Source organism: Colias philodice, chromosome 29 (genome assembly GCF_061535455.1).
Source record: "Colias philodice isolate Cphi_HAF_F1 chromosome 29, ilColPhil1 Martin Lab GWU primary, whole genome shotgun sequence".
Classification (NCBI taxonomy): Eukaryota; Metazoa; Arthropoda; class Insecta; order Lepidoptera; family Pieridae; genus Colias; species Colias philodice.
In genome coordinates this window covers 1534459-1560715 of record NC_143114.1, presented here as the reverse complement: position 1 = coordinate 1560715, position 26257 = coordinate 1534459, and the positions used below count along the sequence as shown (strand labels likewise).

Below are 26257 nucleotides of genomic sequence, written 5' to 3'. Positions count from 1 at the left end.
CCTTATTTTTAATAATTGCATCATTCGGGACCACCTCGAACAATTAGTACAAACAGGCGAATCTGTGTACTTGTTAGGTGAGTTACCTCTTAGCTAATTTATAAAGACGAATCTTTGTTTGTTTGTAAATATTTAACTCAAAAACTATTGGATTAATTCCTTCAAAAATTCTTTCATCATTAAAAAAACTACTTTATTTCTGACTGCGGCTGTACACACTCGTCGAGAGCCTCTCGTCGAGAGCCTCGGCCGAAAAGACTCTCGTCGAGAGCATGCCTGTACACACTCGTTCTAACATTTGAACTGAAGACTTACACGAGAATGGACGTAGAAATAGCTGCTGCTATTTATCTCTGTGCCGTGAGCTATTATAATTTTTTAAACATTTACTAAAAAAAAAAATTCTCAAACCATGGAGAAAAAGAAGATGGTGGATGATTACTATGCACCGCAGTAGAAACAGGGAAATAAATATAAAAACTTCCTGAATAGTTAATGTATTTTATTGTATTTTTAAGGAATCAATAGAAACGCTTCTTTGTTTCAGAAGTAAAATGGAAAATCAATTGGCTGAGTTGGTGGCAGAACCTTCTGGCCAATCCATACTAATATTATAAATGCGAAAGTAACTCTGTCTGTCTATCTGTTACTCGATCACGCCTTAACTACTGAACCAATTTGCATGAAATTTGGTATAGAGATATTTTGATACCCGAGAAAGGACATAGGATAGTTTTATCCCGGAAACCTACGGGAACGGGTTTTTCTTTGAAAACGCGGGCGAAGCCGCGGGCGGAAAGCTAGTTTAAAATAAATCCATAAAAAATAAGTTCCATAAAAAAGGTTCTGTTTGATAGCACTCCAAAAACTGTAATTCTCGTTCATTAGACCACATAGTGAAACACGTGCGTTCATAAATAACGTCAGCGAGCAACTAACTGAACGAGTGTGTACATGCTCGCTCTCGTTTTCCTCGCGAGACTCAACGAGACCCTTTGACTCGGGCGCAAAAAACCGACCAGCGACCGAGACAGCCGAGGCGAGACACGAGAGTGCGAGACAAGACGAATGCACCATGTACATACTCGTTCTCGGCCTGTCTCGATGTGTCTCGGCGAGTGTGTACAGCCGGCATTAGTAATTTAGGCTTTATTACCGAAGTTCACGGAATTCATAAAAATTGGAGAGCAGGCGAAATCATTGAAAACTCCTAGTTTCATTAATAAAAATATAATTGTTGATGACAAAACATTTTATTTTTTAACAATATTCATTGTTACAGGTGGTTCTGGGTATCCGCAGCGTCAGTACCTAATGGTGCCAGTTCCAAATGCAGACGAGGGAACACCAGAACATCACTATAACCAGCTGCATGCTACTGCAAGAAACACCGTAGAAAGAACAATTGGGGTCCTTAAAGCCAGATTTAGATGCCTATTAGCACATAGAGTCCTACATTATGACCCCGACACGGTTTCGAAGATTGTAATAGCATGTTGCGTGCTTCACAATATTTGTAATCGTGCCGGCCTGCCAGCTCCAGCCATACTCAATTCAGAGCTAGAGGTTGAGGCTGGTTTTCATAGGACCAGACAAAGTGTAGCTTCAAATGAGGGTGTACCCAATGAAACTGCACTTGGTCAGCTATGTAGACAAAGATTGATAAATGAATTATGGAGGGCAAGGAACACGCGGTAATTATAATTAATTCAAACAAAAATCAATGCAAATTATTTATTCCGGAAAATTATATTCATAGGTGTTAGTAACTCAATTAGGGCTTATAAACTGTGTTTTGAAACAAATAAACGATTTTTATTATTTTTTTTTTTATTATTATTTAAACTAATGTATTAGTAAATTAAGAAACTATAAGTAAAACCACAGCTGATAATTTTTTACTACTAAAATAAGTTAAGAACTAATAAATGTATTTAAGTATAAAACTATTTTATTTTTTTTAATTTTCAGCTAATAATTTAAGACCTTCCCCGACGGCAATCAGGCCCTCTGCTGTCATTCTGTTGGTCTCCCTTTGTGAGTTGACCATCACCTCCTGTAACTCACAGTAGCGACGGTCAATCTCAATCCGTTGCTCTTCCAAGCTAAGAAACCTTTCAGTAAAGGTTGTTAATTGAGATTGCCGGCTTTGTGATGGAGGTGATCGTCTTCTTTGCCGTTGTTGTGGACGACTCGATGACCCTGAAACGTAAAAATAAATATTAATTTATTATTATTTCCACCGGTCGCGGTGACGCATTTTTGACAAGTCTTCTGATGTTATTATTATTTCCTTAATTCATTATCAAGTATTATTTAGTTTTATTTGTATGTATTTCCAAATTTCTATTGTTGACTAGCTTTCCGCCCGCGGCTTCGCCCGCGTTTTCAAAGAAAAACCCGTTCCCGTAGGATTTCCGGGATAAAACCTATCCTATGTCCTTTCTAGGGTATCAAAATATCTCTATACCAAATTTCATGCAAATTGGTTCAGTAGTTAAGGCATGATTGAGTAACAGACAGACAGACAGAGTTACTTTTGCATTTATAATATTAGTATGGATTATAAATATTGTAAATCAATTCATAAATCTCATAATTACTTGTAGTACGACATGGTGATGGACCCGCGACATTCAATCGACGTCGAGCAGGAAAGTTGCCTGAGCCAGAGGGGGTAACTGCTTGCAGAGGGCTCGTTACCTCCGCTCTCGGTGGTGTATGAGCAGGGGAAGGTTCGGGATTCGGGATACAGTCAACATATTGCTGAATTAGTTGAGGTCTCTGAAAAAAAAACATAGTATTTCAAATACTGGAATCAATAAAAAAGTACCATTTTCATAATATCTTATTAATATATACCTCAGTATCTGCCATACTAACATTTTCCGTATTTATAGCAGTCTCATCCAAGACTTGGTATTTATAGAACAATATAAGAAACATTTACTAATAAGTTGTTTAATATTAAGTAATATTTTATTAATACACTAGGTATTTACTTACAATAGTTGTGGTTTCATTTATCATAGATGAAGTCGGCAATGTGGGGCTTTCGTTGGCATCAGTAAGGACGGGGATTTCCTAAAAAAAGAACATGACATTGAATAGTTATATTTTACATACATACATGTATCGGATCAACAAAATCGATAGCAATAGCTTACTTCAAATGGATTAATTTCCAAATGCCTATCACCAATTGCAAAACCTTCCCCGCCCATTAATGTGAGTATTTTCTCCTCCACCTCTGAAAGCTCCACCACCGATTCACATCCACCACCAGTCTTATTGGGTGCCCGGTATCTTAGGGCAGCTTTTTTCTTCACGGCACTCTTTTTGTCAGACCAAAATTAAAAGTTTATTAATATGTAGGTAAGCCAGATACCTACACGGTATAAGATGAATAGTTTTATATAATATGTCTATTGCCTACCTTTGTCCACTGTTTCCATGTTTTAGTGCAGCCTCCCAAGCTATTTAATTTGATAGTCAACTCCTCCCATGTTTTTCTAGCTTCGTCTCTAGCACTCGGGACTTTTGAAAAACCCTTGGCTAAGCTAGGATGTTTGCTAAGATAGTCGACTAGATTCTACTTGGGCACTGGAGGGATGAGACGACCTTTCCGAGGAGCTAAAATGTTTAAGATTTTAAGTTAAATATTTCAATAAGCTTGTTGTATATGATAATATTTTAGTTAAATACAAGAATCACATTACTCACCTCATAGCTGTTGTTATTTTTGCAGTTTTCTCCTTTAAATAATTTATGCAACACGTTTAACACCAACTACACAACAACTTAATAAAGCCAAACTCAAACATTAACTAAAACTCCAACAAAACTTTTAGAAAGAATGCAACACGAATCACTTTAAAATTAGGTACAAAAAACCACTTGAGAAATAAACAAACGTCACGAACGAACCACAGACAATCGTCCTTTTTTTTTCAGTGACGCTAGAATTATTTTAATTTTAAAGAATTTATCAGTGTAAAATTGCAATTTTAGTTTAATTCCACCCACGGTACAATACTAAAGTGTTATTATGTCTTCAAAATGTGTTAAATTGCCGCATTTTAAAGATAATAACAATGTCGATAAATTCAAATCTATAATTTCCCTTCACTCGGCAAGTGAGTTTCGAAGTGAGACTCGCTTCGCTTCGCCTCTGCCGAGTGGATGTTTACAGAATGCGAAACCAAAAACTCGAACGTTCGAAAGTGAAGTGAGTCGACTCACTCAGGTGAGATGCGAGTTCGGGCGCGTGTTTTACAGAATAGCCTAGCAGGTACTAATTTCCATTTTAAATTAGATCGGTTCTTTATATTACGTTGTCGTTCCACATTTCAGAACCAGCCACAAAGAAATGATTGTCACCAGTAATACAGATTACAAAAAGCGTAGCTTGCAAATGATGGAGGAAGAGCATAAAATAAAAATTAAATAACACACACAGTAGCTTATTCATGCGCGCTGTGCCATAAAATTGAAATAGACATTTTATTACTTGAGAAAGAGAAGAAGGAATTAGAAATAAAACTGTTGAAATCTTAGATTAGTTATTTATTGTAATACTTAATTATAAGTTATTTTAATTAAAAATACTGATTAATAAAATTATTTCTTATTATTGCTCCTCTCGTCGTATCTCTTGGGTGTAGTCTTTGCCTTTGCCGTTGTCTGACATATCGAACAAAGTCAATATGCTCATTCATATCTATTGCTATATTGTGTAGATCAGCCAAGGCTACAATAGTTGTTTTGGCTGTACTCAACTTCATGTACATTCCTCTCAAAAGACACCTAAATCTCTGCTTCCATAAGCCAAAGCATCTTTCAATCGTATTTCTTGTTCTTATGTGTGCTTTGTTATATGCTTCCTCTTTCTCATTATTTGGATGTAGTAGTGGAGTAAATAAATTAGGAGTACACGCATACCCGCTATCTTTTAATAGTCTGCCGTGAAATTCTGAATTATCAAACCTCTCTTTTATAGCACTCTCATTAAAAATTCGTGAATCGTGGACACTTCCTCTCCATCGGGCAACGACGTCTCTAATCCTTAGGCTTGAATCGCAGACTACTTGGACGCTCAAAGAGTAGTACCCTTTTCTGTTAACATACGCTTCACTAAGGTCACCTGAAAGCCTTTTAATTCTTATCTTGACTTCGTCCGTAAGCGTATTTTTCAGTTTTCCTAGGCGTTGCGGATGTTACGAAAGGTGGCTTATGAAAAAACAGTGCTTACAGCATATCATGGGTATGTTGCATCCCGACTAAGATATGGCATAATTTTTTGGGGAAATGCCTCTAACATAAAAAAACCTATTTATAGCCCAAAAAAGCTGTATTCGATCAATTTGTGACTTAAAGAGAACTGAGAGCTGTAGACCCTATTTTAAAAAATTAAAATTATTGACACTGACATGTATGTACATCTTTGAAATAGCTCTCCACGTAAAACGCCACCCTGAAGTCTGAACTATACACAAAGGTGTTAAGTGAACGAAATCGTGACCAGTTGCAAGTACGTTTCAACGTTAAAACTGCCTTATACCAAAAAAGCGTATTTGTAACTCCAGCAATTATTTATAATAAATTACAACTTAACATTAGAAAATGCACCAGCTTGACGTCCTACAAGAAAACTCTTTTTGACTATTTAATCGAAATTACTTTCTATTCACTTACAGAATATTTTAACAATTAATTAATAAGTAAACTGACATTACCTACATTTTCTAAATACCCATGACATTTACCTATTTCAATTTTAAATATGGACAATTCAATAATACTTTGTGCTTTTTGTTTTGTGCTTGGTAAAAACAATAATATAATAATAATGTTATAAATGTATAATCGGTTTAATAATTAATAATCTGTATAAAACATTTTTAAAAATTGTACGCCACATGGCGGATCACAGCGGATCACCTAATGTAATAACTACTACCCATAATACCTGTGACTCACAATAAATAATTTTGAATTTGAATTTTGAATTTGAATTTGAAGAAATACCGAAGGAAACTATCTAGCCGATGATTTACACTATACTTTTTACATTTACACAAGAATCCCAAGAAGAACAAAGCTTATCCATCCCGACTAACTGAATTCGCAGAAACAGTAATAGAATACATAGCAGGATTTGTCGTAAGGAAAATAAAAAAAGTGATTTTTTGTCACATTTGCTTAGATAGCTTAGAAAAGTATAGTCCAAACAACACCCTGACTTTGATTAAAAACAAAGGTAGATTTATTGCTGTGAAGCACATGATGTAATAAAAGTATGTAAAACAGTTGAAAGAATTTTAAAACAATACTTATCCATTGAAGTTAAACAAATAGGGACTTCCTTTATATAATACTAGCGGTCCGCCCCGGCTTCGCCCGTGGTACATATGAAAAATAGATGTTGGCCAATTCTCAGACTTACCCGATATGCACAGAAAATTTCATGAGAATCGGTCCACCCGTTTCGGAGGAGTATGCAGACTAACATTGTGACACGAGAATTTTATATATATATAATAATAAAGATGTTAACTATTTTAAGCAAAACACTAGCTAGCTGCGATTATTTATTTGGAGATTTATCTCAACACAGTATTGGTCAATGGAATGTAGAATCACAGAAATTTATTGATAGCCGAACACTATTTGAAACTAAGAATTCATTATATTATGACTAAACAGCTGAACCTCCTTGGACCTGGCGTCCCCTATACGAGACCTTTTTTCTAGTATTGCCCTCTAGCGCCTGTTATAGTGCAACTTCCTAATTATTAGTACTTACATTTGTTTAAATGTAAGCGACATTAATGAAAACAAAATAATAACTATGTTTGGAGCTCATTTTTGTAACTTTTTGACAGCTTGAAGTTAGTGGTTGAAAATTTCTGCAAAAAATAGCTGCCCAAGGTAATTTTTTTATTGATTCGAGAGATAACGAAGTTTACGCGGTAGCGGAAAGAATTGAAAATTCATACTATGAGGAATTACGCTATAAAAACAATATTTGTGAAATAGCGAATACTGCAAAAAAATGAACCGGAATGAATGAGTGGCACAGAAGGTTGGCGCATCAGAACATTAATTACGTAAAAGACATTTTAAGGAAAAATAATATTGAATTTAAACAAACAACAAAGCCTGAGTGAAACTCTCTGATTAGACGCTGGCGCGATCACTGCCATCGTCAATTTCGTCCTAACATATGGGTTGAATCATAATTGGCGTCCATCGAGTGATAGATCTATCAAAAGCGCCATGCGGTATGAGTTGATGTTGGCTAAAAAAAAGAGCTCAACGGTATGATGTTTCAATTTTATAAAGGCGAATACAAGAGTGCCAGGACTTGTGAGTTAGTTCATGCTGATTGTTCGGAATAGATAGAAGTAATAATAGGTAAATAAAATAGCGAGAGACGCGATGTATTCACTTGATCGACGGAGCGGGGTTCGCATTCGGTTATTGTTCTAGTAGTTGTCCTTCGGCTGCCACGGAAGATAGTAGTCTGCCGAGTGCCTCGGGAGCGTGTAGTCGCTTGTTTGTTACGTGCGGACCACGTACTTAATTAGTATTAAATCGACCCACGGAGTCTTTAATTGTATTCCTATATTGATAGTAATTTCGCGCTGACGACGTAATGGCGACGTAGTGTGCCTGGCTGTACAGTGGTGACATACATACATCGTAAATTGTATCCTTTGTATAATCTTTTGTCATCTATTATTCCCGTAAATATAGTTTTTCCTCCCCAAGGGCGCCCTATTGTTTTTATACTATTTGACTGACCGACACACCACATATGCACTTATATTCTACACAACGTGGTAATCTCAGGTATGTACCTAGGGTTTGATTTCGGTAATATTTAACTTAAATTCATCTGCAACGTGGTGGGTTAGTAGCTGTCTCAACAGACCTTGGTGATGTCATCATGGGCCCTGTATTTTCGTTAAGTGTTATTAGTGAAGAGGATGGTAACTTGAATGTAGGACTCTCTCTCGCTGAAGCGGTTCAACGTTTTTGGGAAATTGAGGAGCCCCCTACAGCACGCCGTGATAACCCAGAGCATCTGGAATGTGAAGTTTTCTTCCAGAATAATACAGGTCGTCTCTGTTCGGGTAGGTTTGTCACGAGGTTACCTTTTCTACCGTCTCGTCCTCCATTAGGTCAGTGTAGAATGTTAGCTGAAAAAAGGTTAGCATCATCATATCATCGACGTATGAAGAGGGATTCGGCGTTTTGTACTAAGTATGTTGAGTTAATGCAAGAGTATTTAGAGCTCGGTCATATGTCTATTTCTAATTTTGATTGGAGGTCGCAGGAGCACTACTTTATTCCACATCATGCTGTGTTTAAGGGTGGTAAAATAAGAGTAGTTTTTGATGGCTCTGCGCCCAGCTCTAATGGCGTATCATTGAATCAATGTTTGCATTCGGTCCCTAAGTTGCATCGGGATATTGGTGACATTTTAACAAATTTTCGTAGGCATCAGGTTGTATTTGTTGCGGATATTAAAATGATGTTTAGGCATACTGTTATTCATCCAGAGGATCGTCGTTATCAGTTGATTTTGTGGCGAGAGAAGGAATCAGATCCTATTTCGGTTTTTGGGTTGAATACTAACACTTATGGACTTAGGTCGAGTCCTTTTATAGCTATTCGTTCTTTATTAGAGTTGGCAGAACGAGAGCATTTGCGTTTTCCTAGAGCTGCTGATGTTTTAACTAGTGATGTATTTGTTGATGATATCTGCACCGGTGCTGCTAATGAAAAGGAAGCGTTGATACTGCGCGATGAGCTTATTGATATTCTCAAGGCGGGTGGTTATGAATTGAGGAAATGGTTGTCGAATTCGCAAGCTGTTCTTGCAGGTTTACCTGAAGACCACCAACAGAATCTATTTTTCAGAATACGGATAATCCGGACGCCATCGCTGTTTTAGGGGTTCAGTATCAACCTATTTCAGATGTATTTACATTTAGAGTTCAAGATTTGGATGTTGTTAAAACATGGACGAAGCGTACGGTACTTTCGACTGTTGCTAAGATATATGATCCTAATGGTTGGGTGGCTTCAACAAAATAAATAGATATGCTAAGCAAGTTGTCGATGCTAAAACTGCAGCTGGCACTTTGAAAGCATCATCTCGTTTACATCGTTGGGTTGACACCGATGTAGACGAGTTGTATTTGTTTTTTGCTATTTATATATTCATGGGGATTGATCCGCGTACTTCTCAGCACGAATATTGGAAGGTCTACAGCTATCTGGAAATGCCAAAGTTCAGACAGTTGATGACATACAACCGCTTCATATTGCTAAGCAAATTTCTGTATTTTACGGACAATTCTGATGTGAGTCAGGATTTGCCGTTAAGTGAAGGAATACAGCTTTCAGCAAAGTTGCGGAAACTCGCACCAGTAATTTCCCATCTAAATTCTAAATTCGAGTGTTTGTACAATTTAAATCAAGATATAGCTATTGACGAGTCATTGACCTTATACAAGGGCCGCTTGTCCTGGGTTCAAGCTATAAGATCAAACGCCGCGCGATTTGGTATTAAATCTTTTGAACTTTGCGAGTCTTCATCTGATTCGTCTGAAATAAAAGATATTTCAACAATTGATATTCTAGACCTAGAGTCAGGTCCGTCCAAGTCAATAATCCAAACAAGTCGCATGCGCAAGCTCCTACCGTGCGTACGTGCGTATTGTTGTAACTAAAAATAAAAAATGGTACAGTGTAAATTGTCGTTGATCCGAGTGAAGCGTGAAACAGTAAAATGTAAGGGGTCATGTGAAGGTGTGCTCCATAAGAAATGTGCAGTAAAAATCAAGGCATTTAAAGCAAAGGTATCAGCATCGACGATAGACTCATTTTTGAATACTTTGCACCAACAATCGATGGTTTAACACCTGATCGAATCATAAATTATGATGAAACGAATTTAACCGACGATCCAGGAAACAAAAAATACATTTATAAACGTGGTGTAAAATACCCAGAACCGGTAACAAATACATCAAAAACGGCTGTTTCCCTCATGTTTGCTGCCACAGCCGAAGGTCAGATCTTACCGGTTTACGTGGTGTACAAAGCTGAACACCTATGGGATACCTGGACAGGAGGTCTTACGGAGGACTATAAAAACAATATTTGTGAAATCGCGAACACTGCAAAAAATGTACCGAAATGAATGAGTGGCACAGAAGGTTGGCGCATCAGAACTTTAATTACGTAAAAGACATTTTAAGGAAAAATAATATTGAATTTAAACAAACAACAAAGCCTGAGTGTGAGAGTTGTTTGGTCGGAAAAATCGTACGGGGTAATCAAACTCTCCGATTAGACGCTGGCGCGATCACTGCCATCGTCAATTTCGTCCTAACATATGGGTTGAATCATAATTGGCGTCCATCGAGTGATAGGTCTATCAAAAGCGCCATGCGGTATGAGTTGATGTTGGCTAAAAAAAAGAGCTCAACGGTATGATGTTTCCATTTTATAAAGGCGAATACAAGAGTGCCAGGACTTGTGAGTTAGTTCATGCTGATACTCGCGGTCCCATGAAGGAAATGTGAGTTTACTTTTTTTTTAGAATTGACACCAATAAATCAAACTGACGATGTCTGTCAAAATAAATATAATATTGATTCAAAGGTAGTATGAAGTTGCATTGCGTTGTTATTTGGGCTTTATCCAATCAACCCGGAACGACCAAAGTCACGGCTGCCACACAATCATGACATACTACCCGAGGAAATTGAAACAGCTACTACTTCACTTGTCATAGAACATCTAAAAGAAATGCGGAGGCTATCGGCTTCAGATGAGCCCAGAAGACGTAAAAAACGATGTAATGTTCCAGCAGGCCAAGGCATCACAGCACGAGACATTGAGCAAATAAAACCTAAATAATCAAATAAAATGACGATAATAAGTTAAGTGTCAATCGTGAAGTTGAAGTGTCTTCATCTGATTCGTCTGAAATAAAAGATATTTCAACAATTGATATTCTAGACCTAGAGCCAGGTCTGTCCAAGTCAATAATCCAAACATTAGACGCTGGCGCGATCACTGCCATCGTCAATTTCGTCCTAACATATGGGTTGAATCATAATTGGCGTCCATCGAGTGATAGATCTATCAAAAGCGCCATGCGGTATGAGTTGATGTTGGCTAAAAAAAAAGCTCAACGGTATGATGTTTCCATTTTATAAAGGCGAATACAAGAGTGCCAGGACTTGTGAGTTCATGCTGATACTTGCGGTCCCATGGAAGAAATGTCAGTTTACTTTTTTTTAGAATTGACACCAATAAATAAACTGACGATGTCTGTCAAAATAAATATAATATTGATTCAAAGGTAGTATGAAGTTGCATTGCGTTGTTATAATAAAAAGTTGTGATTGAAAGTTGTGAAAATTCTGTAACAGGTATAAAAATATCGAGCTAAATCCAATATACAGTAGGTAGTAGTAGAAAGAGGTTTTTGTGTCTATCATTTACGATACGATAAAATCAATCATGTAACTTACTTGTACAAAGTGTTTATTCCTGGTTGTAACTTCACATTCCAATATGGAACATGACACCATGATGGTATATTTATGAATTAGTTTTTAAGATAACCACAAAAACAAATTAAGCATCGTCGATAAAAATTTATATTCTCAATAAACATTGACATACATGTACATAATTCGCTGTCTCTTTCTCTCTCATGTGGTTTGCATTCTACTAGGTTTTTTAGCTCCCACGCTTTGTGTATCTTTAAGCGTGGCGAAATTCAAATTATTTCTGGAAATCATGATATATTAAAAGGGGAGCATAATATATATCATATAGAAACATAAAAATATACAGTCGTCTCCAAAATCGAGAAAATTGAAAGGCAGCATTGAAAGGTATGGTAATTTTCCATCAATTGTGTTTATTATAATTATATTATCATAAGCATGAAAAAATTGTTTATTAATAATCTATGTAGACGATCTGTTAATTTTTGCTACAAATGAAAGTGAGGTCACAAAGGAAAGCATATAAAGCATATTATTTTAACTAGTGAAAATATGCCTCCTGAAACCGTTAAATATAAACAAAAATATTGCCACCAATGGGAAACGGACCCTTTATTGAAAGGTATGTGCTATTAGAGGTGCAATTCATGTCATCTTTATTCTCATATTCTTTCATTATTACCTAGTAATCGTGTAATATATTCCACTGTGACAGTGCCTACATTTGAGCGTGCTGTGAGCACTATAATCGTGATTCGGACCGCGGCCATAATTTCACATTCGGTCTCGGCTCAGTGTTACCAAGTAAATGACATTTACCCAAATATGGGGAAAATTTGCTAGTTTATATTAAACCAGTTTTTTTTTTAGATTGGATTGCTCCGGATCCTGCTGGAGAAATTAATGCATACTGCAAATACTGTCATGTATCCTTAGTCCCGCATAAAAAGAGCCTTCTATATCACGCTCAGAGTAAAAAACATGAAAGAACTGTTTCTTTTAGTAAAACAGCAAAATCTTGTAAACAAATAACATTTAAAAAGTTAGTACCCGATGAAAGGAAAATTGCTGAATTGAAGATAGCTGCATACATTGTCGAACATTCTTCAACAACAAATGTTGACCATTTGGGTGAAATGCTCCCCAAACTTGACCCCAAGTCCGAAATCTTAAATAATATAAAAATGCATAGAACTAAATGCACTATGTTAATAAAAAATGTTCTGGGTCCATGTATGTTTCAAGACCTACTGGAAGAAATTGGAAACTCTCCTTATTCTATAATTGTAGATGAGACTACCGACATAACTACCATAAAGGTGTTATGTATGATGATTCGCTTTTTTTCAAAGAAGAAGGATGATTTGGTTACAACCTTTTATAGAATCGTCAAAGTTACAGATTGCGACGCTACATCTCTGTACAATTTAGTGACTGAGAGTAGAAGTGTGGCTTGAGCTATTTATGCAACGACATCCCATTTTGTCTATAACGATTGCCTCAAGCCATTTTTTACGCTTTACGATTTACGATTGCCTAGCATCGCTCGTGCTACCAGTTTCAATAAAGATAATGTGGCAATTTTGTTTGAAAACTATACAGAAGTTGTACTGTGTACATAAATATAAACTTCAGGCAAAAGATATATGGAACGTCGACGAAACAGGCATTACTACTGTGCAAAAGCCTGACAGGATAATTGCTCGACGCGATGAAAAACAGGTCAGTGCGATGACATCAGCAGAAAGAGGAACCTTAGTTATGTTGTAATAGGCAAATATTATAATCTGTATTTTGGTTATTGTATAGTCTGTATGGTATCACTGTAAACTGCAATTGTCTTTGCCTTCCTCTCTGTCTCTGTGGTTCGTGGTGCAATGTCGTGTGCGCACAATGTAGTTTGTAATAAAGTATTATAAAATAAAGATAATTTATCAGGATCCACAAGTTGTGTTTAAATATACAATTATTTCAACATGGTAGCAGAGCGTGGTTGATAAATTATGAAAAAATATCAACATCACGAGAAGATTATGAAGATACGTAAAAGTACAAGTTACACAAGTAAATTGAATATAAAAGGGAAGGTTGAAAATTGATCAAGATTATTAGAAATATTGAAACAATGGCTAAGCAAGCCCGGATTGAAGATATTACGATACCTATTTTTGATGGTGCAAATTATTCAAGTTGGAAATTGAGGTTAATGACCTTGTTGGAGTATAAGGAATGTCACGAGCCCGCCACGACACGTGTTCCGGTAAAAGATGAAAATGTTATGAAGAAAAAAGATTTAAAAGCAAGGACTATTATAATGAGCACAATTTCAGATCGTCAACTAGAATATATTAGTGAATGTAAAACAGCTTACGAAATTATTAGAAAATTTGACAGGATGTACCTAACCCAGTCTACTGCAATGCAAATATTATGCAGAGCAAACATAGAAGAAGTAAAGTTGAATAATTATAATACAGTAGAAGATTTTTTTGTCGCTTTTGAAAAAACAATCAACACTTTTAAAGACGCCGGAGGAAAGATTGATGAAACAGAAAAGTTGAGATATCTTCTCAAAGCGCTCCCACCAAGTTATAGTTATATTGGAGATTTCCTTGATGTAATACCAGAAGAACAAAGGACTGTTGATTATGTGAGGACTAAAATTAAAGAGAAAAATATTACTTCATGCAATTCAGAAGGTAGAAATAATGTGAGTACATTTAATATTAAAACAAAACTTCAATGTTTTATTTGTGGAAAGACTGGCCATTTCAAGAAGGACTGTTGGCAGAGAAAGAATATAAATCAACAACGTAAGGAACCAGGCAGATATCAAACGCATTACAATCATCGAGGACATTTTAGAGCAACCTATAGAGGTCAAAGCCGAGGCAGAGGTCGAGGTCATGCCAGAGATGACACTTCAAACAATTTTTCACCGCAGTCATGGACAACTCAAGTATTAAACCCGGAAGTAAAACAGGTATATTTTGATAACAATAAGAATAAAGAATGTATGTATAATAATGAAATAAATTTTCTTTTAGATAGTGGATGTACGGATCACATAGTAAATAACGATACATATTTTTATAAATGTGAAGATTTAAAAATTCCAGTCAATGTAAAATTACCAGACGGCAAAATATTAAGTGCGACCAATGTAGGTGATATTCAAATTTGTTTTGAAAACTTTTATAGTAAACAATATGTAGATTTAAAGAATGTTTATTTTGTAAAAGGTATTAATCAAAATTTGTTGAGTTTTGCTAAAATAACTAAGTCTTCCACAATAGTAGCTAAAGGTGACAATGCAAAAATATATAATCAGTCTCGTGAATTAATAACTGTTGCTCATAAAATTAACAATTTATATTATATGAAAGGTTTTGCATTTAACAACTTGAAAAATGATGTGTATACTCATTCTGTAAAATTGACTTATAAAGAGAAATGGCATAGGGCACTTGGACATGTAAATTTTCAATATTTAAATAAACTAGTTAATGATAAATTAGTTGATGGTTTGCCGGATAGGATTGAAAGTGTAGACATGAAATGTTCAAATTGTATACAAAGTAAAATGGCTAATGTTCCTTTTGAAAATAATAGAACTAAAACTAAAGAGATTTTAGAATTGATTCATACTGATTTAAAAGGTCCACATAATACAACTGGTTATGGTGGAGAAAAATATTTCTTGACATTTATTGATGATTATAGCAAGTGTACTAGAATATTTTGTATTAAAAGTAAAGCTGAAACTGCTAATTGTTTTATAGAATTTGTAAACTTAGTAGAAAATAAATTTAACAAAAGAATTAAGAAATTACAGTGTGATAATGGGAAAGAATATTTAAATAAGGATATTATTAATTTTATTAAACAGAAAGGTATAGAGTTATTACCATGTCCACCATATGTTCACGAATTGAACGGAGTAGCTGAAAGATATAATAGATCCGCTATGGATATAGGTAGGTGTTTATTGAGGGAAGCTAATATTCACAGAAGATATTGGCCGGAAGTTATTAAAACGGCAGCTTATTTAAAAAATCGAACTATTGCTAATACTTTAGAAAATAAAACTCCTTATGAGATATTTTTTGGAATAAAACCAGATGTAGAACATTTAAAAATTTATGGAAGTAGAGTTTTTGTAAGAGTTCCTGAAGTTTTAAGAAAAAGTAAATGGGATGATAAAGCTAAATAAGGAATATTAGTGGGGTATAATGAAAATAGCTACAGAGTTCTTTTGAATAATAGGATAGTTAATGCTAGGCATGTTCAGGTAGTCGAAGAAAATACTAAATTAATTTGCTTAGAAAAACAACATGATCAAATAGTTAAAGATAATGATTTAGAATCTGATACAACATTGAATGTTTCAAATAAATTATGTAATACTGAATATGAAAATGATACAAACATAGATGAGAATTATAAAAATACTACGGAACACCTTGTAAACAATGATAATCTTGATGACGATGAGAATAACGAATGTGTAGGAGTAGGAAAACTTAAAAGAAAGCGAATTCCAGTTTCTAGATATGGTAATCCAGTTTCACACTTTATATATGTAAATTATACTGATGCAAATGTACCAAATACTTATGAGGAAGCAATGAGCTCAATTGATCATGAACTATGAGAGAGCTCATGCAAAGAGCAATGGACTCTGAAATAAATAGCTTAAATAAAAACAATACTTGGCAAATTGTTGATAGGCCCAAAGACAAAAAAGTTATTGATGTTAAGTGGATTTTTAAAAAGAAAAGTAATAATGTTTACAGAGCAAGATTAGTTGTAAGAGGATTTCAGCAAAATGATTATATTGAAAATGTTTATTCACCAGTAGGAAGAATGCAAACATTAAAAATTTTATTGTCATACAGTTGTAAAAATAGTTTATTTATTGAACAGATGGATGTTGAGACTGCATTTTTAAATGGTTGTGTTAAGTCAGAAGTATATATAAATCAACCGAAAGGTTTTGTAATAGGAGACAATAAAGTTTGTAAATTGCAAAAAGCTCTCTACGGTCTCAAAGAAAGTCCTAGAGTATGGTATGATTGTTTTGATAGGTTTATAAAAGGATTAGATTTTGTAAGAAGTAACTATGATTATTGTTTATATGTAAACAGAGCGAGCAAAGATCCAATATATATATTACTGTTAGTTGATGATCTTTTAATTTGTTGTAAAAGTAAAAATAAAATTGAAGAAGTAAAAATTAGCTCGATGAAAAGGTTTGCAATGAAAGATTTGGGTAAAATTAAAAGTTATATTGGTATAGATATAGATTATAGTAATGATAGAAATATATTGTCTTTAAATCAAACAAAATATATTGAATCTTTGGCTACAAAATATAATTTAGAAAATTCTAAGTTATATGATACTCCAATGGAAACTAATTTAAGATTAGAACAAGCTAAGGAAATTGATGAAGGTATTCACTACAGAAATTTAATAGGTGAATTATTGTACATTAGTAACGGCACTAGGCCAGATGTAGCGTATAGTATTAATTATTTGAGTAGGTTTCAGAATTGTTACAGTCAAACACACTATAAATATGCAATAAGAGTATTAAAATATTTGTTTAAGACTAAGGATTTAAAGTTAACATACTATGGAAATGTAGACACTGAAATATTAGATTGTATGGTAGATTCTGACTATGCTGGAGATAATGTAGATCGGAAATCAACGTCAGGTTTTGTTATTAGATTGTTTGGAAACTTAATTTTTTGGAAAACACATAAACAAAATGTGGTTACTAAATGTTCAACTTTTGCAGAGTATATTGCTATGTCAGAGGCAGTGTCAGAAGTACTTTTTATTAGAAACTTGTTAAGTGATTCATTTGATTTAGAATTTTGTAAACCGGTAAAATTGTATGAAGATAATTCAGGTGCGATTGCAATAGCTAAATATGGTAATTTTACAAAAAATTCAAAACACATTGAAGTGCAGTATCATTATATAAATGAGAATTATGAAAGAGGAATTATTGATATTGTTAAAATTGATTCAAAATGTAACTTAGCAGACATGTTAACTAAAAGTCTAGATAAGACAAAATTTTTGAAAAACAGATTAGAATTAAGATTAATTTAGTACAGTTTACATCTAAGTTCAAGTTATAATATTGTATAAGTAAAAGTTCAAGTTCAAGTTATAATAGTGTATAAGTAAAAGTTAATTAGATTATAAATTGGGTGGAGGTATTATATTGTGTTTTTAAGCATTGTAAGTAAGTAAAGGTAATATTGTTAAAGAAAATAAAGATTATAAATTTGAGGAGGCGTGTTGTAATAGGCAAATATTATAATCTGTATTTTGGTTATTGTATAGTCTGTATGGTATCACTGTAAAATGCAGTTGTCTTTGCCTTCCTCTCTGTCTCTGTGGTTCGTGGTGCAATGTCGTGTGCGCACAATGTAGTTTGTAATAAAGTATTATAAAAATAAAGATAATTTATCAGGATCCACAAGTTGTGTTTAAATATACAATTATTTCAACAAGTTACACTAGCTTTAGCTTTTAAATGCGATTGGTAATTATATACCACCTATGTTTATATTTCCTCGGAAACGATTCCAAGACCATTTTGTCCGGGAAGGCCCAACTGGTTCAATAGGAACAGCTAACGGCTGTATGGAAGACGATGATTTATTTGTTTTTCTTGAGCATTTTAAAAATCATATTAGACCATCAAAAGAGCATAAAACTCTGTTGCTCCTTGATAATCACGCCTCGCATATAGCTCTAAAGAAGTATATGCGAGGTAGGGGACTACTTAGGGGACTAATAAATAAAAATAAATAAATAAATACTTTACGCAAACTTTAAAAAGCAATAAGCTTAAAGACATTTTATAAAGCATTGTAAGAAAAATGAAAAAAACTACATGTTTAGAAATTATTGCAACCGTGAGCGATCAAAGTTACCCAAATTAAACAATCCAAAAATTAACAGTTTACGGACACTTCAAAAACAATTTTTTTTTATGATTTCCTATACATTAATAAAAAAGTAATTATCCCTTTATACGATGCATCCCACTTACTTAAAGGGGTAAGGAACAATTTGATAAATAAAGAATTAAAATATATTCACGAAAATAAACCAAAAAGCGTCAAGTAGGAATATTTCCAGCAAGTATTCGAAGCGCACAGGTCGCACGGTGAGTTACGTCTTTTGCCTAAATTAACAAATGAACACTTAGGCCAATAAAATAAGGAAAATGAAAGTGAAAAATGCCGTTTAAGTATTGAGCTAGCATGGCTGTTGCAACCGATAACCTAGTTGCCAGACAAAGCGTTGCTAGCCAATGTACCAATTTAATTCCATTTGTTTTATTAATAGATAAAGTGTTTGATTCACTTAATGCATCTAGTTTTTCTGTGCCCAATGGAAAAAGGGAAAATTCCCCTGGCTTACTTCTTGGCACACACAAATGTTAAAGCAGAAGATTTAAAAAATGCCATTTATAAAAACAGTGTTGCAAAAATGCATAGAAAGTTAACTACCAAAGGCGACAGTATGTGATCAAAGTACTACAAATATAAGTGCACTGAGACAAATGGGCGTAAATGCGGACACTCCATACTTTTATATGCAAGACTCAATTTTTTTTCAATATTTGATTATTATCAAAAATCTAAAAAACAATCTTTTTACTAATAACTTTATGTGGGATGGAAAATAAGTTAGTTTTGAAGATGTCATAAATCTTTATAATGCAGACAAAAATAATAAAAGCAAAAGTATAAGAAAAATATCCCCTTCTCATTTGAACGTAAACTCTTTTGAAAAAATGAAAGTGAAGCTGGCAACACAACGTAGGATTAACAATCGGAGGTTAACGTTCAACCCCTAGACTCACATGAAAGGAAATGGTAATTTCAAAACTTCAGGCAACACCGTTTACTTCTCTGGACATGAGACTGATAGCAGAAATGGTGTAGCTTTTCTGATTCCAAACTATCAAACTGTGTCACCGCGTACAATCCAGTCTCAGACAGAACCATCACTATAATTTGTATAATTGGGCAAAGTACAGGTAAACCAAAAAAACAACAACTTAAAATGATTGAAATAGAAAAACAGAAAATCCAAACATTTAATGCAAAAAACGACATACCAGACGATGAGGACATGTTGTTTTTAAGAACATTAGCGCCATATTTTAAATGTTTAACAACTGTACATTAACTCAGACTAAAAAGTAAAATTCAAAATATTATTGCTGATGAAATTTCTACTAATACTGCTTCAACATCGTCACCAAGATCACAATCTATATTGCCCTCTCCGGTAAAGGCGTCATACACTAATTTGTCGTCGGTACGGCATTACTACGATACTGATCCCTAAATCTACAAGAGTACGAAACCTCAACAAATGACTCAACTTAATAAATGTAGAAATAAAAATAAAACAGGTGTCGACTTTTCTGATCAAATGACCGCATACTACACGACTCTGAAAAGAGGTATTAAATGGTACAGAAAATTGATGATGATTATTCTTTTTGGGTACTTGTTTAGTAAATGCATGGATAGTTTTTAATGAAAATAATGAAAAAAAGTAAACTTACTGGATTTCACTGAAAATGAAATATAATATACACACAAAAAGAGGGGTTCTGAAAAACTTTTGACCTAATGTAGACTTTCTGAATATAGATTTATCAGATTCTTTTCCATAATCACCAACATTAATCGTTGTAAAACAACAGTTTGCATCTGCCCGAGGCATTAACAAGATGGAGAAGTATTTCTTATAATTATAATAATTCGAACCACTGTGTGAATGATTGGTGATTTTATTCTGACGTGTTTACTATCTATTGCCCCAACGCAATTTCGAAAATTAGTTTCGAAATCCAAATATATTCATTTGCATATCATACGCAGTAGAACGCCCAATCAAGAAGTCTTCACTTATTGTGTTTAAATCAATACCTTTGACAAGATACCTGAAACAAAACATAAAAATAATTAATTGAACACAATTATGGTACTTGTATCAATACCATAATCATAATATTAAAATTTTAATCTTTTGCTTTTCAGTACAATTCAGCAAAAAAAATGGAAAGCCGTAAGAGATTATTACACGCGTGAAAAAAAAAAGAAAATGAAGAAAGAAGTGGAAGCGCAGCAAAGAAGAAGAAAGTATGCCCGTATTTTGATTTATTGCAGTTTTTATAAGTTACCAAACAGTCAAGGAACTCATTTTCAAATATAACTCCTGAAAACACTGATAACGATGACAGTGATATAACTGGCAACAACGACGATGAAGATCTTGATGAACAATTCATATCCACAGAAGCGGACTCACCACTGTATCAACCGCCTACCAGCCAGCCAGTGTCAATGCAAACACCTGTATACCAAAATCAGCCGTCGATGTCAAAGCAGATAGTGTCTTCGCAACCATCTGTATCCCTGAACGAAAAATAAAAAAACAAACATTTACATTTTCAAGAATCTCTTCTCAAAAAGTTTGATAATGTTGATAAAATTCCTAATCGATATTTTTTAGTATCGTTTTTGCCGGAGATGTCCAAAATGACAGAGAAACAGAATTTCGAATTTCGCATGGAAGTTATGAAAGCATTAAATAAAATCAAGCATCAAATTCCAGAACAGCACACACAATCAAACTGGCCTCATTTTTCATCGCCCTTTTCCGATTCCCACAGCAACAGCAGTAATCAATACTGCCCGACACCAGTAAATAGAGGATACACAACACAGGCAAATGAATATCACTCCAATGAAACAAATGAATATGATGAAACATAGATCACTGTGCAGCATGTTCATTAATCTTTATATTTAAGTACTTTATAAAACTTTTATGTGATGTAATAATTCTTGAAAAACATGTTATGGCATATTATGGTAGTACTTTTTAAACATATCTGGATTTGCGCATACACGTTCATATAATGCATGGAACTGTCCACATAACAGCCTCTCACTATTACGAACACTCTCTTCTTACGAGCTAGAGAAAAACTTGAGAATGGACTAATTTATTAGCCAAATCCCCTCTTTTGTGCATTCCTTACAGTTAACGAAGTACACAATAAAATAGATGTGTTCTCTTGTACTTTTATTGATTTTTCAAAGGTTATCGGGAGAAATGTTAAGTCTATTGATTAAGATTATAATTGTTAAGTAGTATTTATTTTTAATTTTAATGATGTTGATGTTTGAAAGATGAGATTGGTTTTGTTAATTTATAAAAGAACACTGTCGCATTAGGTTTGGAATCCTGTAATACTAGTAAGTTCTATGTGATGTAAATAAATAAATAAATAAAAATAAATAAATATTAAAAGCATTAAATGAGACTAATTTTAATGAATAATGAAACTTTGCATTATCTTGTCCCATCACTCAAAAATTTAACCGCAGATGAAAAACTCGATGCTAAGATTAGTATTCCTAACGTATTTAAACAGATAACACTTGGTAGGCGTGTTCAGCCTCCTTCTCAACCAACATACACGGTATTGCAACAAGCCATAAACTCTCTTCCTGTTAACCAACGAGGGACTAACATCTTGCCGCCACAACAATTACAGGCTTCAAAGAATTTTCGACTTTGAATTTGAATAAACGGCGAGCGGGATATCGGCGGAGGGGGGAGGCGTATTCATTACACTTACGCGTCATGGATCGTTGGTCGGCGGAGCATCGTGCTGTTATATCCCAAGACTGTATGTACTAATGCATACAGCCATCCCCTAACTACCCTATCAGCACATTTCATTCCCGCCATGATTCCTACGCGTCCCTCATCCAGTCAGTCTAGATCCAACATCCTCAGAATACGGTTGCCGGCAAATTCATATAAGTTAAATATTGTATTAATTCCATAAGTTCAATTATTGTGTTTTAATAATAAAATTATTTTTTAAAAAGAGGTTTTATTCGCCTTGCAAAACAGAGCGTTTGCTGTAGAGGCATATTTTAAAAATAACGATTCTCCCATGGCGGCGCGCAGGGTATTGGCAAGACATTTCAATATTCGGCGTATACGGGATTGTCCTAGTACGCAACTTATTGGCAAGCGGGTGCGAAGTTTTCGTGAACAAGGACCTGTAGTGGGACACGGGCCCAGTGTATCGCGAACTGTGAGAACTGACGAAACAATTGAAGCAGTTCGTCGTGATGTTATTGCAAATCCACGTCTTTCACTAAGAAAACGTTCTGCAGCACTGAATTTGAAAAAAAACAACTGTGCACAAAATTATTAAGAAAGATTTGAAATTTTATCCTTACAAAATTTAAATCACCCAAAAAATTTAACAAAGTGACTATGGATTGCGGTTGACATACGCTAGAACTTAGAGTATAAATACTATCTATAGAGTGCGAACAACCAAGTGGGAACAGTAGGCACAGGTGGGAAAAACACGACGTTCCCGCCGCGAGCGCTCGTAGTCGTGGTTGAGTGCTGACGAAGTGCGTTGCTCTGGAATTTTATTCATATTTACGAATAAACATGGTGAAATGTGCAGTTCTATCTTGCAAAAACGATACTAGAAAAATCACAAAATTGAAAGCCAGTATCACATTTCATCGGTAAGTCGATTTTTATAATCTAGCATCGCGAGGGTGAATGGGAGGTGGGAGGCGGACACGCACAGGCTCGCTCGCGCGCCTCACTGCCGCCACGTGATCGTAGTGATGTGACCTGACCAACGCTGTACTCGATATAAAGTTTACTAGAAGAACTATATTTTAACAAATTATTTAACTTTAAAATTAAAACTCTTTTAAAAATGTAAGTATTATAAATAAATTTGTTGTGTGTTTTGTATGATACACTTTCTAATATTATGAAAGTATGTAATGTTACGATATATTTTCTGAACCGCTAAATTGATTTTGAAGATTTTGATAGTAGAATGGATAAAATTTAATAAAAAAAAGACGGGTTGCACTCCGGGAGTGCCGGCAGAAGTGAAAACTTGATTATTAACGTTCAGCATGTTTGATATTTTGGAATGGTATCCGTCTTACGCATGGAATATAAGGGCTTAAAAAAAAGAACATCCGTCTTACGCTTTTTCGATCAGGCCACGTGTCCTGACGCGACATCTAAAATTACATACACCATGACAAGCCCTTTAATAATAAAAGTTTTACACACATAATAAGTGTAATTATTAAATTTTAAAGCAACAAACAATAATTTTAAATCCAATTTATTTTTCACAGTTCTATTGATTGCCGGCTTGCCCAAACATTGAACAAGGAAGTACCGGCTTGGGAGATGATCATGTGGTAGTGAGAACTTCAAGTTGGGGGAGGCGCCACCATGTCTACACTTAAAATATTCATATTTGTATCATACATCTGAAAATGTAAAAATTTAATTGTACCTTAATATAGTACATTGTTTTCATTTTAATTATAAGTTTAATAAAAATGAAATTAAAAGTATTCATAAGTACTGCAAGTTTTTAAACTATTTATCTACTCTATATCATGAAAGAGCAATAAAAAGAAAATTGTTTCAATTGGTAATGGATGCTGAAGACAATATTGCTAATACAAACTATTCATAAATCTACGATAAAACATTTAGCGCTTGTCGCTAGAATAGTAAAATTAGATTTCAGCGTTGAAGATAGATTTCTGACTTTAATACCAATCGTAGATGGTACAGCAACAGCGTTGTATGGCAAAATAGTAGAATATTTTGTTGAAAAAAGTATTGTAATATTTTTGTACAAAACATAATCTACTGTACCGCTACAAAAGTATCACTAATTCTCTTGTAATGAATCTTCAAGTCGATTGGACAACAGGCTTATTAAGTAAGAATATTATTTACATTTTACGCAATCTTATCACTGCTGGTATAAAATTATATACTATTCTGATAAAAAAAATATATATTTTAGAAAATCCAGAAGGCAATACTTGCCTGCTATTGGAAGATTCTGCCTCAACTAAAATTAAAATGCGTGATGTTCCGGTCTCCGTCTCAAATAATCACAGGTCACTGGTAAAACTCATAAATGGGGCCGTAAAAGGACATGGTGGGAGACGGTCGTCGCGGCTATAATGACCACCCATCAGCTGAAGCCGTGTCGCCAAGCGTCCGCGATCCGACACGATGAAGCTGATGTAGCCCATGTGAAGACGGGTCGAATCAGTTGCGCTTATACAACCTGGACGATTTGACGCACACTTATGTTGTTGCACCTGGAGACTAGTCATGGAGGGTAGCGGGATCCGAGGCACGGTTCACCGCTGGCCGACCGCTAGTCAGTAGGGGGCCCAAGTAGCGTGCTAGCCACATGTGAAAGGCTGCAGTCTCCAGACTAGTCCCCATAAGTGTAGCTTCTGAATGTGCGTCTCAGGTCTAGAAATATAGCGCCTCGATTCACTGCCGTCTTCACACCTACTTCACTCTCCATTAAAAAAGGAAAAGGTTCGTGATTAGCCCTATTCATTTAATATTTAATAAAATATTGATTTATTTTATTGAATAAATTTAATTTACTTTATGAATTCAGATAATAATAGGTAGTTTAAATATATTTAAATTAACAAACTAACAGATTTTAACTTGTTTTCGATTCGATAGACGACGAAAAATTGCCAGGTGGCTGGAAGAGCAATCTGACGAAAAATAGGCAGAAGATATGGATCTACGCATAGCTTGTGATAATAAATTAAATCCAGCACACATTTTAGATAATTGTGATTGCTGAAACACGATCTTTTGTATCAGCCGAGGAAAGAAGCTTTTACCAACTCATGACACAACTATTACCAAAGAATCGATGCATGATGAATGATCTCAATTATTAAAAAAAAATCTGTCAAAATTAATGATTCGGGAACGAATAAAATGGATTCAAACTTAACAAGTAAGTCACATCAGCAGCCAGCCTCCTTCCAAAGGCAACCGCCTAATTATTTTGCATATAGGAGGTGATAAAGAATTTGTGCCAGAATCGGAATTGATATTTGAATGCAAAGGTACAGGCGATTATTACGAATCGATGAATGCAGTCAAGTACGAAAATTGGTTTCAAGCAATGTTACCAAGACTTGAGCCTAACGCAGTGGTGGTCATGGATAATGCCATCTACCACTCAAGACGCCAAGAGAAAATCCCGATTACGAGTTGGAAAAAAAAAGACATCTAAGAATGGCTTTCATTAAAGCACGTTTCTTTTGAGGCAACATAAACAAAAGTCCAGTTCTTGAAAAAGTGAAAGATGTCAAAACTCAGTACCAGTCGTACGTGGTTGATGAGATGGTAAAAGCAATTGCTGTGGAGGTATTGAGATTAACTCCATACCACTACGAATTGAATCCCATCGAATTAGTGTGGACAGACGTTAAGGGGTATGTGGCCCGGAAAAACACTACATCTAAGATGGCAGATGTAAAAAGCCTGCTTCATGAGTCTTTAAGCAACATCATATGATACATAAAATGTCTTTCCAAGCTGCGTCCTTCACGTCTAATTTACGGTACGGCATCTGTGTCATACTATTTCTATACTGCTTTTAAATTTTGAAAAATAAAAAAAAATAAAGAAGACAACAAGTGGACAGTCACAAAAACAAATAAAACCCTGTACATGAGTCACATGGAATTTTCTGAGCTTCCATATAATTCTTATAGTATTATTTTATATTCAATGTATCATAGTAC

The 26257-nt window shown here is 34.7% G+C and overlaps 2 protein-coding genes across 2 annotated transcripts; one reads left to right on the top strand and one right to left on the bottom strand.

Annotated features, from left to right (window-relative positions):
* Positions 1-1960: 1960 nt before the first annotated feature.
* LOC149475743 (uncharacterized) lies at positions 1961-3343 on the bottom strand. The gene is made up of 4 exons (XM_089712490.1): positions 3168-3343; positions 3007-3084; positions 2604-2784; positions 1961-2202 (listed from the first exon to the last, which is right to left on the bottom strand). The coding sequence occupies exons 1-4, from the start codon at positions 3222-3224 to the stop codon at positions 1961-1963; spliced, it is 558 nt and encodes a 185-aa protein (XP_089568616.1). The 5' UTR covers positions 3225-3343.
* A 4608-nt stretch (positions 3344-7951) lies between these two features.
* Positions 7952-8962, top strand: LOC149475742 (uncharacterized). Its single transcript, XM_089712489.1, has one exon. It carries the CDS (start codon positions 7952-7954, stop codon positions 8960-8962), a length of 1011 nt encoding a protein of 336 aa, XP_089568615.1.
* Positions 8963-26257: the final 17295 nt, after the last annotated feature.

Coding starts and splice junctions, on each gene's coding strand:
- LOC149475743 (XM_089712490.1), bottom strand. CDS start 3,224: ATGGGCGGGGAAGGTTTTGCAATTGGTGATAGGCATTTGGAAATTAAT. Junction 3,085..3,167: donor TGGAAATTAATCCATTTGAA/GTAAGCTATTGC, acceptor TTCTTTTTTTAG/GAAATCCCCGTCCTTACTGA. Junction 2,785..3,006: donor TAAATGAAACCACAACTATT/GTAAGTAAATAC, acceptor TTTTTTTTTCAG/AGACCTCAACTAATTCAGCA.
- LOC149475742 (XM_089712489.1), top strand. CDS start 7,952: ATGGGCCCTGTATTTTCGTTAAGTGTTATTAGTGAAGAGGATGGTAAC.